At 37.3% G+C, this 15,641-nt stretch overlaps 1 protein-coding gene across 7 annotated transcripts in view; it reads left to right on the forward strand.

Annotated features, from left to right (window-relative positions):
- Nucleotides 1–15,641, forward strand: part of CCSER1 (coiled-coil serine rich protein 1) — a 1,274,678-nt gene that overhangs the window by 586,378 nt on the left and 672,659 nt on the right. For all 7 annotated transcript variants that reach the window (XM_049709018.1, XM_049709019.1, XM_049709020.1 and 4 more), the window contains one exon: nucleotides 9,429–9,512. In XM_049709018.1, coding sequence (XP_049564975.1) covers nucleotides 9,429–9,512 — 84 coding nt within the window. The remainder of the gene's footprint in view (nucleotides 1–9,428; nucleotides 9,513–15,641) is intronic.

Genomic DNA, 15,641 nt, shown 5'->3' on the forward strand with positions numbered 1-15,641 from the left:
AAGCATAGATCAGACTGAGGACTGAAAAAGATGTTTCTACTTAACACTGATGAGGGCAATTTTAATTTAGTAATAGAGTGAAAACCAGCTTTCAGAGGCAGGAAGATTGAACAGTTATTAGTTATTTATTCATGGTAGCTCAATTGCAAATGAGGAGTGGATTCTATAAGTGTAGTTCTTCTTTCAAGAATCTCATTAATAAAAGGAGAGTCAGGAGTAAAAGTCAGGAATCAAAATGTTGTTTGTTGTTATGTTTGTTTTAGGAAAGGTAGAAACGTAATCAAGTTTAAAGACTGAGAGAACTAGTAGGGAAGGCTCAGCTGTTACTCTAATTTAGAGAGTTTTCCTCTTATACCAGTATTTTAAATATTAGTGAACAAGTGTTTAACCTTGCCCCTACTGTTCATGACTTTATATACAACTAACTGAAAAATTCATGGAAAACCTATCTTTCCCCCCATCATCCTGGATAATGGAAAGCATTTGCCATGAGGACACTTCATGGCACATTGTGATTACAGCAGCAACATTATACCAGTTATCATAAATGCATATGCTTGTTTTATATATTCTGGTAATCATTCCTTTATTCAATTGATTTTCAATAACAGTGTATTCCAAAGAGTGAGGTTAGAAAGATGAAAAATGATGGGTCCAAACTCACACCTCCAATTGGATCTCATAAAACTGAAGGGATAAAATGGGGAGCAGAAGACTGTAAATCTTTGAAATGTTTCCTAGATGGTCTGGGTAAATTCTTCATTCCCCACCCCCCCCCCCCCCCGGTGGAAAACTACGTATCTAGTTTGTACCTATGTGCTTCAGTATTGGCTTCCTCCAATATATAGTTTCCTTTTCTTTTTATTATGTTATAATCCTGTGACTTGACTGGCTCTCTTCTTACGATGTTAGATGTTGCACAGCTGGGCAAAAATTAGCAAAAGAGGAGCAGAAATCATATTTAAATTCATAGTCAAAGTGAACAGAAAGGTCTATTACTTTCAAAATTATATAATATCATTAAAGTGCAAATCTCTCAATGTGACAAGTTTAGAATAAAGATCTCATGAATTACAATTACAATTTCTGTTCAAGCAAAGTAACTTGACAATTATTGACAGAACTAAGGTACCATTCACCTCTACAATATATTGCTTTCTCAGCAAACCCAAGTCCGATGCCATTTAAAACTGTATGTTAAAATTGTACACTTCCATAAATTGCCATTTATTTTCTTTATAATCTTAACATTTTAGTAGATTTATAATACCTTATTTTTGAACAGTTTTGTATACTTTCTTAAGCTTAATTATCAAAATGCTGTTGCTCTCCTCTGTGTAAAGAGTACTTAGTATCAAAAGATGCGAGTCTTTCCCTGCAGGTGTTTGTAATTTAGCCTATTTACTCTGCATTTTTTGGTGTCTAGTAAATAGTTACACAGTTTTAATTGTGTGGGGTGTAGGTATTTATGTAAAAATGTTGCTGAACGTTACCATTTGCCTATTCACTAAAAAATAAATTGGTTTTGACTACTTAAGTTCTTTTCCTCCTTACCCTCTGATAGGGGAGTTCTTCTTTATCAGATACATTCTCAAGAGTTTTTCTGATGCCTAATCAGAAGGGAAGCTGGGGAGGTCAAGTGGCTCCTCAACAAGGGCCTTAGGACATTTGCAGGAGCAGCTGAGGTGTATCAGAGAAACTGACAGAGGAGAAAAGAGTAGTAATAGTAAAAATTATTGTTGCAAACTATGTGTTCCAGTAATGCAGGTCAAGACATACAAAGATCTCTAGTTGTTGCAGGTTTTTTTTGGGGGGGTGGGGGGGGCCTGGAATATTTTCTTTTGAACACAATATTATTCTGAGACTATGCCTCGTGTGCCACAGATTCAGTAGTTACATGATTGCTAAGTATGTTTGAATAAATATTTTGGTTTTCATATATAATTTTTAGGATATAGCACCTTTAATATTGCAAGCACATTAATGAAAATTTAGAAATTAAAACATTTAAAATCACACAAAACCCCACAACTCTTAACAAAATGACTGTCATATTTTGAATATTTTCAGATCTGTGATAAGTATATATTTCATATAGGATTCCATTTACAAAAAAAGTGTATTTTTCATGTTACCACATAGACTTTGTAACCATCCTTTTTTTCTTTTTGAGGTACGCGGGCCTCTCACTGTTGTGGCCTCTCCCGTGGCGGAGCACAGGCTCCGGACACGCAGGCTCAGCGGCCATGGCTCACGGGCCCAGCCGCTCCACGGCATGTGGGATCTTCCCGGACCGGGGCATGAACCCATGTCCCCTGCATCGTCAGGCGGACTCTCAACCACTGCGCCACCAGGGAAGCCCGATTGCCAGTTTTTTTATCCAGGAAAAATGTGTTTATTCGAGATCAGCAAAGAATTACCACTCAGGGTCTGCAATAGTGGCGAGCCAAGTGCAAGTATCCCCCAGCAAGGAGAGAACTCTTTTAGAGAGGGAGAGGAGGAAGCTGGTGGGGGCTGTATTAAGCAAAGTCCATTTTTAATTGAAAAAATACTGGGTTATCTGCCTCTTACATGTTGAAGTCTAAAATATAAACACAGACATAAAATAATGCTTTGTTATTCAGAAAGAGGGATACACTGCTTGAAATGAATTCTGTGATAAAGTTAAAAAACCATAAACCTCGGACTTCCCTGGTGGCGCAGTGGTTGAGGGTCCGCCTGCCGATGCAGGGGACACGGGTTCTGTGCCCCGGTCCGGGAAGATCCCACATGCTGCGGAGCGGCTGGGCCCGTGAGCCATGGCCCCTGAGCCTGCGCGTCCGGAGCCTGTGCTCCGCAACGGGAGAGGCCACAACAGTAAGAGGCCTGCGTACCGCAAAAAACAAACAAACAAACACCTTCCTGGTAAAAATGTTGTGAGTACCCACTGACGATGTATGCAAAGAATTTGGTATTATTTCCGAATTTCAACAAATTATAGTTTTCTTATTAGTAATTGATTTATTCAGGATCGCACAGCTAAGTTGTGCCACAGCAAAGACTCAGATGCAAGTCTTCTCTGCCTCAACTGAGTGACATCAAGAGGTAACATGAAAAACAATGATAGATTTGTAAGTTTTGTTCTATATTAGATTATAGTTTTTAAGATAGTTTAGTGTCGCTTAATGATAATCTAAAACTTCCCAGTACTCTTTAATTTACAGAATCTTTGAGACAAAAATTTTGTTTTGTAATGGAAGTTAAATTATATAGTTGGTTTCAGTACACAGGCATTCAGTGCATAAGCAACCATTCAAAAGTATATCTGGTCCATAAGTTTAAAAAAGCTGCTTTTCCCAAATCATGTCTTAAAGACTCCCGTTTAACAATGTATTGTACATATATTGAGTTTTTGAAGATAGCACTGTATATGCTGTTACTATCCATTAGTGCTCTAAAAAGGAACAAAGGAACCTTTCCTACTTTCCTTAGTACCTGATACTGGTTTATATTCTGGAGCTGTGATCCGTTGCTTCAGCTAATGTTTGTTGCTTTTTCGCAGCTTACTTTTCTGACCTCCCAGACTGCCTGAAACTACTGCTTAAATTGAAGCACATTATCTGTGATTCCTGTACAGTACAACATACAGGCTCTCTGCTTTTTCTTCTCCCCAGAATTCTACAATTATGCCAGAATTCTTGAAAAAGCATCCCTACACCATTACTTATTTCTGTATTCTTTATCATTGTCACAATTCACCCCATAAAATGGGATATTACCATTTTTGAGATCTGCTAATATTAGGGATATCTCTCGAGTTTTACTGTCTTGAATAACATATACAACTAGAAAAGCTTTCCTCTCCCTTCATTATGCAAAAAATGTATATGTATTGCCAAACAGTACCCAATATTATTCACACTGTCCTTCCCCTCTGTCTGAAGGTGGCATAAATGTCCAGGGCCCAAGAGCTGTCTCAGCAGGATGGCAAAAGTGTGCCCACTACCTACAGCCAGCTCCTGCTAGCACTATGTTTTATAAGATTTAAAGATTCTTTTGATGGTGGGACCTGACACACTAATGCTCAGATGAAAGACAGAACTCTTTGTTACTTACACCTCCAAATGAGAGAAGGCTGCCAGTCAGGGTCATGGAGGATATTGCCCCCTGGGGACCGAGCCACAGCAAATTGGGCAGTTTATAAATGACAGGCAGGATGGGATTAGCTAGGTTTCCAGCACTCCCTGAGGATTGGCCAATGTGAATAATTTCAAGAGCTCTGGGGTGCAGAGACTGTCTCTAGTTTCCTGGGACCTGGCCCGATGGGGTTGGTACCTAATGGCCCTGCAGTGTGAAGACCCAATAAAGGAAGTGTTTGGAGTATGGACTTAATCAGCTGTTGAAGAGAACTAACTGGCCTATCACTAGCCAAGGCCTTAAAACTAAGTCAACATAGCATTTAGAAACAAACAAACAAACAAAACAAGTGTATTATGCACTGATGAATGGAGTATTTATAAATGGAATATTTCCTGCCATATCAATAAACAAAGGATGCCACAGTCACCAATGATTGCAGCCCTCCAATGTGAGCTGGTGAGCCCTGAGGAAACTCAGGGCTGAAAAGAATACCTGCCATCTAGCAGCCATCAGACTGTAGTCACTCCCTGCGGTGAGCCTTGAGGAAACTCAGGATGTGAAAATACAGGCTCCAGAGAGCTGAGGTGCATATCAAAGGAATGATTTCAGTGAGCCCAACTCTTGCATCTTCCCATACATAGAAAAGAGCTTAATTCCTTAACTTGAGATATCTGGTTTTCTTTATTTAACAGTAATCTTTTTTTTTTTTCTAACAGTAATCTTTTGATGTTCCCAATTACCTGCACTTTGTTGCAGAACTCCTATATAGGGTCTTCCCTGGTAGCACAGTGGTTAAGAATCTGCCTGCCAATGCAGGGGACATGGTTTTGTGCCGTGGTCCAGGAAGATCCCACATGCCGCGAAGCAACTAAGCCCGTGCGCCACAACTACTGAGCCTGCATTCTAGAGCCCATGCTCTGCAACAAGAGAAGCCACCGCAATGAGAAGCCCGCACACTGCAACGAAGAGTAGCCCCTGCTCGCCGCAACTAGAGAAAGCCTGCGTGCGGCTACGAAGACGCAATGCAGCCACAAATAAATAAAATATTTTTTAAAATACCAAAAAACAACTCCCGTGTATCCTGGCTCCTCACCTCGCCTCCTAGGAGCAGTTTCTCAGAGTTATCTGAAACGCTGTCTCCCGGGCTGCAGTCCTCATTTTGCCCCAAATAAAGCTAACTCACAACTCTCACGTTGTGCATATATATATATTTTTTAAGTCAACGGTACTTATAGGTGAGGAATGGGGTGTGTTTGATGTCTGATTACTTTTGTTCCTAGCAAATAAAGTTCATAGCTTTGTTCACACATAATTCTGTGAGTTTATTCAGGGTATTGAGAGATAAGATATCCCCTACTCCTTACATAAAACATGAAAAGCAAGTAAGCATGCCTTCATAACAGAAAGGAACTTTTAACAGGCTGTTTTTAGCCTTTTCATTTTTTTTTCTTATATATTCTACATTGTGGGAAGGGTCACTTAAAACAATTGCTTACCTTATTTAAGAAATACAAGTACAGGGCTTCTCTGGTGGCGCAGTGGTTGAAAGTCCGCCTGCCGATGCAGGGGACACGGGTTCGTGCCCCGGTCCGGGAAGATCCCACCAGCCGCAGAGCGGCTGGGCCCGTGAGCCATGGCCGCTGAGCCTGCGCGTCCGGAGCCTGTGCTCCACAACGGGAGAAGCCATAACAGTGAGAGGCCCGCGTGCCGCAAAAAAAAAAAAAAAAAAATTAGGAAATATAGAATTGAATTTTAGTCCGAGAATTAATTATACTTGACTGAGAAACAGGATGCCATAATTATTCAATTATATATTTTCATAAGTAATATGCATTTAAATAAGTACAAGGTTAAATTGCTTACATTACCCTAAGGGTTAATGGAATAACCTTATTTTAAAAACCAAGATACTAAAATCCTGTTAATTCTACACATCAATAGGATTTCTAACTCAATAGATCATCCTATCAAATATGTCCGAGAATTTTGCAAATATATTGAGCGAATATCGATTCATCTGAGAGTAGCCTTCATTTTAGTAAGTATTGTTTAAGGGTTTTCATCTTGTGTGTTAGATACTTGTATGAATTTTGCCACATGTACATATAACAACTAAAAACAAAACTCTAGGTAACTATGATTCATTTGCAAAATCATTCATAGAGAAGGATTTTATAAATTTGCTTCTGATGACACACAATGAATACTTAATATGTTATTCCATAAATAAGTGCAAATGATATATTAGCACCTACCTGGTTTAAAGCTGTGAGATTAAAAACTTCTTGAAAAAGCTTCCCAGGGAAAAAAATCAGAGAATTTAGTAAAGTGAGCATGATTTTGGAAAGCCAAGTTTCTTTACAATTCCTATTAGCCACAATATAGGTAAATCTTCACTTTAAATGAATTCATTGACAAAATATTAATTAATATACAAAAGTATTGCTGCTAATTATTCAATAACAAACAGTTGGAGTAGATTCTGGCTGAGGCTCAGATCCCCTTTCAATAAAGGACTCACTGCCCAGCTGAAAGTCCTATGGTTAGCTCACTGTCTCCAGCTGAAGTCAAGCTCATCGCTTGTTAGTGTGAGACAATGAATAACATGACAGCAGCTGAGATCTAGTTCATGAGTCAGCTCCCAGCCAATGACTGAACAGGGAGTGGTACAAGAGCCTACCCACTTTCCCTCCGCACGGGATTCCTCTCCTAGGCAGTGTTGGTGCTGGAGCTCCTCGTTTCGCTGGTAGAGGATTTGTCAGGTATGAATCATGGTCCATGTCCCTCTGCCCCATTCTGATTTTTCTTTTCTTTTCACATGGATTTATTCTTTAATAAGCCTTTTGTACTCTTAACTCTACCTCAATATTTGTTTCCTAGAGAAAATATGACAATATTTTATTTTATGAAGGGAGTTAGTTTTTCTTAAGTGGGATATTAGGCAAGACTGGGAATATAAGCAGCAATACAGTAGAGTTTTGTCATCAGATAGTTTATAGTCTGGTGTTATCAACCTCCATGATAATGTCCATGGGCCTCAAAGAAGTTAATTAGCACAAAGCCACAGAGAGGGTTCATGGTAGTACCAAGGATTTGACCTTAGATGTCTCTGATTCTAAGGGACATGATGATTTTCTTACCTACCTTTTTTTTTTTTGCGCTACGCGGGCCTCTCACTGCTGTGGCCTCTCCCGTTGCAGAGTACAGGCTCCAGACACCCAGGCTCAGCGGCCATGGCTCACGGGCCTAGCCGTTCCGCGGCATGTGGGATCTTCCCAGACTGGGACACAAACCCGTGTCCCCTGCATCGGCAGGCGGACTCTCAACCACTGCGCCACCAGGGAAACCCTTACCTACCTTTTAAGCCTGCAAACTTTTTCTTTGCATTATGGAGCAAGCTAAGCTTTTTTACCATTAACATTGTAACATGTAATATTTAGAATCTATGAAAATAAATATTAAAATGTTGTGTATAAACTCTACCCATGAAAGCCCATGTTTTAGGGAAGAAACAGGAGTACTATGAAATAAAAGGAACAGATAATTAGTATATCCCAATCAGCTGGCTGTCAGCACATGAAAGGCGATATTAGTAAATTTGAATCATGTGTTCTATATTGCTTAAAATAGAAACAAATTAACACCATGAGAACCAGAATAAAGAAATACTCTGTTTATTCTAATCCATTAGCTGTTTTCTCCCTTGCCAGCTCAGGTAAGGTTAACAGATTCAGAAAAAGTGGGAATTCTCTTACTTATACTGTTTATCTGCTAAGTTATGGGAAGCAAACGTGGATTTAAACATCTTCTGTGTGTCAGTTACAATGCTTGGTGCTGGTAATATGCTAATGAAATAGTCTGTCTGCTCAAGTGGGTTAGGGAAACTAGTCTAATGAGGGAAGGAAACAAGCAAACAACACTTGAAGTATTAGTACCGTATGAAATGATGTATGATTTAGACGCTATGGAGCACGGCGTCACCCTCAAGGGAAACATAACTCAGCCAACAAGGGAAGGCTCCCTGCTGGAATAAGGAATAATGCTTGAAATGCCTCCTAGATCATGAGAAATTGTGGGAGATAGAGAGATGCAGTGTAACCCAGAGATGTGCATGTGTAAAACAAGGAGACATGAAACAACATTCTGCAGCTCGATTCTGTAGGAATGAGCCCTGGTTGTAAGAAAGTTGGAAATGAAAAACTGCCACTCCAGAAATATGCAAGTAGTTGAGAATGAAAGGCACCATATGCTATGCTAAAGAGTTTTGACTTTCTTTTCCTCTAAAGTGATTAGCTGTTACATTAAGAAATGATGTAATTAATTCCCAGTTAGGAAAATATCTCTGGCAGATAGGGAAGGTGATAGACATAGAACCAGTTCAGAGACTTAACTGCAGTAAGTCAGATAAGAAGCAATGGATACCTAGAGTAAGTCCATGAGGAGTAGAAAGGAGTGAGTTCAAGAAATACCAAGGAAACAGATCAAAGAATTGGGTACCAGATTGGGTTCAGAGTGAGTGTGAGCTGAGAGTATGGGATGCTTTTCTAGCTAGTTTAGGAAATAAGATAATGAGAGAAATAACTGGAAATGATTTTTGAAGTAGGAAAAGGTGTTGAGATGAAGTTTGAGTTGGAGTGTCCATGGGAAAATGCTGAGTGTATGCTCAGGAAGTAGTTCTTTTTGTGGGTTGAAGCTTGGAAGATAAGTCTAGATTAAGCATTGGTTAGGTGAGAGTTTCCAGTGTAGAATAATAGAGGTCATGGATGTGGATGTATTGTGTACATGGGGACTGTAGCTGAATGTTCATGCAGAGTGACAAGGTTAAATACCCAAAGACAGAGCTCTAGTGAAAGGGACAAATGTTACAGAGATATCATTAAAAATAAAGACTATAACGTGGCCATTCATTTGAGAATTAATATTTAATTATAACAGGAATAAATGGTAGGTAAACTATCTCTTTTGAAGTATAATTTTTTTATTCCCCTGGTTATGTATGCACAGGAATGGGAGGACAGAATTTAGGATGAATCCCTGATTTCTGTCTTAGACAACTAAATGAACAAAGAGAAATCAAAAGAAAAGGCTATCAGAAAAAATGTATGTGTATATTATCATATATAGTATAGTATCTTTGGATACGTTAGTTTGTTTTGCAACATAGAGTATATTATGAAAAATATCAGACTGTAGAGGAAATTTCAGTTTTATTAGTCATATGCAATTATCTCCCACTGCGTGAAGCTAACTTATCAAGAGCAAAGTGAAAGGTCTGAGTGTATTATGCTACCTCTTTGATGTTTTTATAGGATATAATGAAAGATGAGTGCTCAATGCTGAAGCTGCAGCTGAAAGAGAAGGACGAGCTCATTTCCCAACTTAAGGAAGAACTGGTAAGTGTGAACAATATTTGGCCCACGGGTGTATTTTCCTTGCAAGGTTATTTGCTATAAACCCTACAACTTATTAACACTAAAATTATTAGTGATTTATAAACTGTTAGTGATTCAATCTGATTATCAATTTTATAATCCTACAGTAATGAAGATTTGACAGTCTGAAAAAGAGAATGTTTCATAATATATATATATTGAACTTTACATAATTCCAGAAACAGATTACTGACCCAGGATTAGGCATTTCAGTTGTACCTATCAAAAATCTTGAAGGCTAAGGCCACACTTTATTTTGTAAAGTGTAAGAGTTAACTCCATACTGCCATACCTAGAGACACAATCATGTAATATGAAGCAAAGTACTCAATAACTTTGCTAACAAAAGCAAATTTTACTTTTACATAAAGGTACCAAAAATGCATTAACCTAATGAGATGTTTTGTTAATATAGATATTATATAAATCCCAAATTATCTAAAAATTATACAAAAATATGAAATGTATAGTTCATGTTTTCAGGGTGTTTTTTAGATGTGACATCGTAAATGTATTAAATCATACTTTCATAACATGAAAACACATTTGGTAGGTAACAAGAATAGCAGTGGGCATTACTTTTTAAAAGTATGTGTTCTCAACATATATATACATATATATGAATAGTATTTTGCAATATAACGCATTTGATCTGGACAGAAATAAAAAATGAGTTCTCCAAAACAAAAATGAGGAAGTAATGAGAAATTTTAAAAAATTAATCATTCTTAAGAATACCAATAAAATAAAGACATACTATACAATAAGAGGCCCTGACTCATTGTCAAGATCAAAAAACAAACCCTAGTCAATGATGTTCTCTATGATGATTTCATATTTGACTACATTAACAATGTATTATGTAATTATTAAATAAATTAAATGACAAAACATCTTATAGACCATCAAGCTTTTGAGAACTTTTCTGAAAACATTAGTGAGATAGCATACAAATTTAGAGTCTATTTTATTGACTCTTGACAACTGACAATAGTTTTACTGAAACTTGACCTTTAGACTGTGTTTCATGACTGGGTTTGATGCTGATTATTGGTCCCATGAGCATATTATTGTCACTTTAGACACCCATTGACCCATATCTATTACTTAAGATAGTAATAGAATTACAGACAAAAGGAACATGTCTTACATTACTGGGAATAACCTTTTATAAATAAGTAATTTATTTATAATATGAAATTTATTACATAAAACATTACTACATATAACTGTATAGGTATGTATTTTGTAATCAAGCTTTATCTTTGAGTTGACTAAAATCATGTAGATATTTATGAATGGATGCCTAGAATTATTAGTTTTAACACAGTGGAAAATGTATTCACTTTGCCAGAAATGCATATTTTGGATAATTAACTCAGAAAGAAGTGTTCATTTTTTTCCCCCAACATTAGTTATGATCAGATTTAAAACTTAGCCTATACAAGAAATCAGACGTTCATTTGTTGAATGAAATGAGAAAGAAAATGATTACTTCCAGAGCCAATGTTACATAGCTATAATTAAGATAATTTAGTGCCCCTGCGTCCAAAAAAGTCCTCTGTTGGTTGATCTAGTAAAATGAGATGCAAGTGTTTTCTTTTGCTTGGTTTTTGTTTTTGTTTTAAACTTGAATTGCCCAAATTGACTTATTAGCTTCTAAAATTTCCAGGTAACAATCAAGGTAGCATTTTAATTTTGTGCTATGTAGTTTGCATAGTCATCTTAAATAGTTCAACAAAGGAGAGTGTTAACTTTTGAAAATAGTTTGTTTCATTAGAGAAAACTGTACCTAAAGAAAAAAGTGTATAGGTGATTTAGGAAGTTAAGGAAGAAGAAACATTGTTAAAAGAAAAAGTCATCATTAAAACCAGACTTGGAGCATGGACAAGGTGGCAATCACATAAAAGTAATATAAACCACTTAGATCCATTGAAAATTAGGTCCTAGTATTTCTGATTCTGATAAGTGACTTGTGACATTCTGACAAAGTAGACATTAAATTTAACATTTTCAAATTTAGATAGGTAAAGTTTAAATTTCAAAACATTTTAGGAACCAGTTTCCTGTACCCTGCTATAATCACAATCTGTAAGAATTTAGTTTAGTTTTATTATGGGTTTCTCATTTCTTAACCACTGCTATTATCATAAGCAGTTTACCTACATATACACTATAAATCAAATTTAGATGTAATTATACCAATAAAGAATTTATATCCAACTTAGTAAAGTTATTTTAATATAATTTATTTAGCCTCACTTTGATATTTTCAGTTTAAAAAAGTTAGTGCAGTGTGGGGTTGGCGGCAAAAGAAGTTTTTATACCACTTAAAAACTTTTTTATTGAGGTAACATTGGTGTATAACATTTTATGTTTCACGTGGACGTTACATTTCTGCTTCTGTACAGACTACAGCGTCCTCCCCACCAAAAATTTAGTTTCCCTCTGTGACCATACAGTTGATCCCTTTATTCATTTTGCCCTTTCCCAGTGCTTCTTCCTCTCTGGTAACCAATACTCTGTACTCTGTATCTATGTATGTTTTTTGTTTGGTTTGTGTGTGTGTGTGTGTGTGTGTGTGTGTTTCTTAGTTTTTTGATATTCCACATATGAGTGAAATCATATGGTATTTGTATTCTCCGTCTGACTTTTTTTTTTTTTTTTTTTTTTTTTCGCGGTACGCGGGCCTCTCACTGTTGTGGCCTCTCCCGTTGCGGAGCCCAGGCTCCGGACGCACAGGCTCAGCAGCCATGGCTCACGGGCCCAGCCGCTCCGCGGCATGTGGGATCTTCCCGGACCGGGGCATGAACCCGTGTCCCCTGCGTTGGCAGGCGGACTGTCAACCACTGTGCCACCAGGGAAGCCCTCCATCTGACTTTTTTTACTTAGCATAATACACTCTCAAGGTCCATCCATGTTATCATAAATGGCAAGATTTCATCTTTTTTTTTTTTTATGGCTGAGTGGTATTCCATTGTGTATAGATACCATATCTTCTCTACTCATTCGTTCATTGATGGACACTTAGTTTGTTTCCATATCTTGGCTATTGTGAATAGTGCTGCAGTGAACAGAGGGGTAAATTTATCTTTTCGAATTAGCGTTTTCATATTCTTTGGATAAATACCCAGAAGTGGTGTTACCAAACCCAGGTTTGGCTGTTTGCCGCTCAAAAGCTGATAATCCAAGGGGCAAGGGTCGATAGAAAGGAAAGGTGCTTTAATCAGGAAAGCCTGCAATCTGGGGAGAAGGTGGACTACTTGTCCTGAGACCAACTCCAAATATTCTGCTCAGTCATGACAGTTTTTAAAGGGGAAAAAGGGGGAAGGATCTCGGTGAATCGTTGAGGCAGAAGGTTGGATTCTGCATCATTCTCCCTTGCCTGCAGACTGTCTGACAGTCTTCAGATGTGTGATCTGCCTGCAGGATTGTGGCAGGTAGAGAGCTACTCATTTTTTAACTGCTTCATTTCTCATTTTACCCACGAAAAGAATCAACAGGCATAGTGTGCATGTAGGAGAGCATAAGTCAGGAGTTAGGTTAAATTGCCTACTGATCTCATTCCTATACTAAGGTTCTCTTAAAGTGAGAGGGGAACAGAAATGGGCAAACAGGAAAGGGGCAGAAGAGCTGCTTTCAGCGGGATAATTGGAGCATACGGTAGTTCTGTTAACTTTTTGTCGACTCTCCATGCTGTTTTCCATAGTGGCTGCTCCCACTTTCATTTCCACCAACAGGTATGAGAATTCCCTTTTCTCCACATCCGGCCAACAATGTTGTTTCTTGCCTTTTTGATAATAACCATTCTAACAGGTGTGAGGTAATAACTCTTTGTGGTTTTGATTTGCATTTCCCTAGTATTTGGTGATGTTGAACATCTTTTTATGTGCCTATTTGGACATCTGTATATCTTTTTGGGAGAAATGTCTATTCAGCTTCTCTGCCCATTTTTAAATTGGGCTGTTTTATAATATTGAGTTGTATGCATTCTTTATATATTTTGGATATTAACCCCTTATCGGATATATGATTTGTAAAGATCTTCCCCCATTCAGCAGCTTGTGTTTCATTTTGACGATTTTCCTTTATTGTGCAGGAGATTTTTAGTTTGATGTAGTCCAATTTGCTTATTTATCCTCTTGTTTCTAGATGTCTCCTCAGGCAAGGGAAAGATATTGCTATGACTAATGTCAGTGTTTTGCTTATGTTTTCTCCTAGGATTTTTATGGTTTCAGGTCTTACATTCAAAGTCTTTAATCCACTGTGAGTTGATTTTTGTGTGTGGTGTGAGATAGTGGTCTAGTTTCTTTTTTTGTACATGGCTGTTCACTTTTCCTAGTACAATTTGAAGAGACTATCCTTTCTCCATTGTATATTCTCTGCTCATCATAAATTGTGTCCATATACAGGTGGATTTATTTCTGGGCTCTCAATTCTGTTCCATTGATCTATGTATGTTTTTCTGCCAGCACCATGCTGTTTTGACTACTGTGGTACTGCAGTAGTTTGAAATCAGGAAGTGTGATAACTCCTCAAGCTTTGTTCTTTATTCTCAGGATGGCTATGGCTATTCGGGGTCTTCTTTGGTTCCATGTTAATTTTAGAATTTTTGTTTTATTTCTGTGAAATGTCTTGGGATTTTGATAGGGATCACATTGAATCCGTAGATTTCTTCAGATTGTAGGGATATTTTAACAATGTTAACTTTTCCAATTCATGAACACAGAATATGTTTACATTTGTGTCTTGAATTTCTTTCTTTTAACCTCTTTGGTTAAATTTATTCCTAGGTGTATTCTTTTGTTATCTTACATGGGATTGTTAATTTCTTTCTGCTATCTCATTGTTAGCACACACAAGTACAACAGGTTTTTATGTTTTTGTACCCTACAATCTTGTATCTGTTCCTAACTTTTTTTGTGGAGTCTTTAGGGTTTTCTGTATATAAAAATCATGTCACACACAGTGACAGTTTCACTTCTTCCTTTCTAGTTTGGATGTGTTTTATTTGTCTTGCCTAATCACTCTGGCTAGATTCAATAATATGTTGAATAAGAGTTAGTGAGAATAGGCATCTTTGGCTTATTCTTGATTTTAGAAGGATAGCTTTCAGTTTTTCACCATTGACTGCAATGTTAGCTGTGGGTTTCTCATGTATGGCCTTGATTATGTTGAAGTATCTCTTCCTTCTATAACCACTTTATTGAAAGTTTTTTTTATCATAAATGTGTATTGAATTTTGTCAAGTGCTTTTTCTGCATGTATTGAGATGATACGGCTTTTATCCTTTTGTTAATGTACTGTATCATATTAGGTTTTTGGGGGTTTTTTGGTTGTCTTTAGTGGATGTTAAACTACATTTCTGGAATAAATCCCACTTGATCATTGTGTGTAATCATTTTAATGTATTATTGTATTTGGTTTGCTAATATTTTGTTGAGGATTTTTACATCTATGTTCATTGGAGATACTGGCCTGTAATTTTCTTTTCATGTGTCTGATTTTGATATCATTTGGTAAGATGAGTTAGCATGCATTCCTTTCTCTTCAATGTTTTGGAAGAGTTTGAGAAGGATGAGTATTAAATCTAAATCTTAGGTAGAATTCAGGTGTGAAGTTGTATAGTCCTGGGCTTTTGTTTTCTGGGAGGTTTCTGATTACAGTTTCAACTTGTGCACTGGTTGTATGATTTGAAGAATGTGTCCTTTTATTCTCGGTTGTCCTCTGTATTTCTGTGGTATCTGTTATCATTTCTCCTTTTCTGATTGTATTTATCAGGGCCTTGCTTTTTTCTCAGTGGATCTAGACTTGTAAGTCTTGTTTTTCGAAGAACCAGCTCTTAGTCTGAATCTTTTGTATTGTCTTTTTAGTCTCTTTCATTTATTTCCACTCTATTTCCTTCCTTCCTTCCCCTGATTTGGGGCTTCATTTGTTCTTTTTCTAGTTCCTTTAGGTATAAGATTAGATTGTTTGAGGTTTTTTCCTGTTTCTTGAGGAAAGCCTGTCTTGCTATAAACTTCCCTCTTAGTACCACTTTTGCTGCATCTCATAGATTTTGGCATGTTGTTTTCATTTTCATTTGCCTTC

Source organism: Orcinus orca, chromosome 4 (assembly GCF_937001465.1).
Source record: "Orcinus orca chromosome 4, mOrcOrc1.1, whole genome shotgun sequence".
Taxonomy (NCBI): Eukaryota; Metazoa; Chordata; class Mammalia; order Artiodactyla; family Delphinidae; genus Orcinus; species Orcinus orca.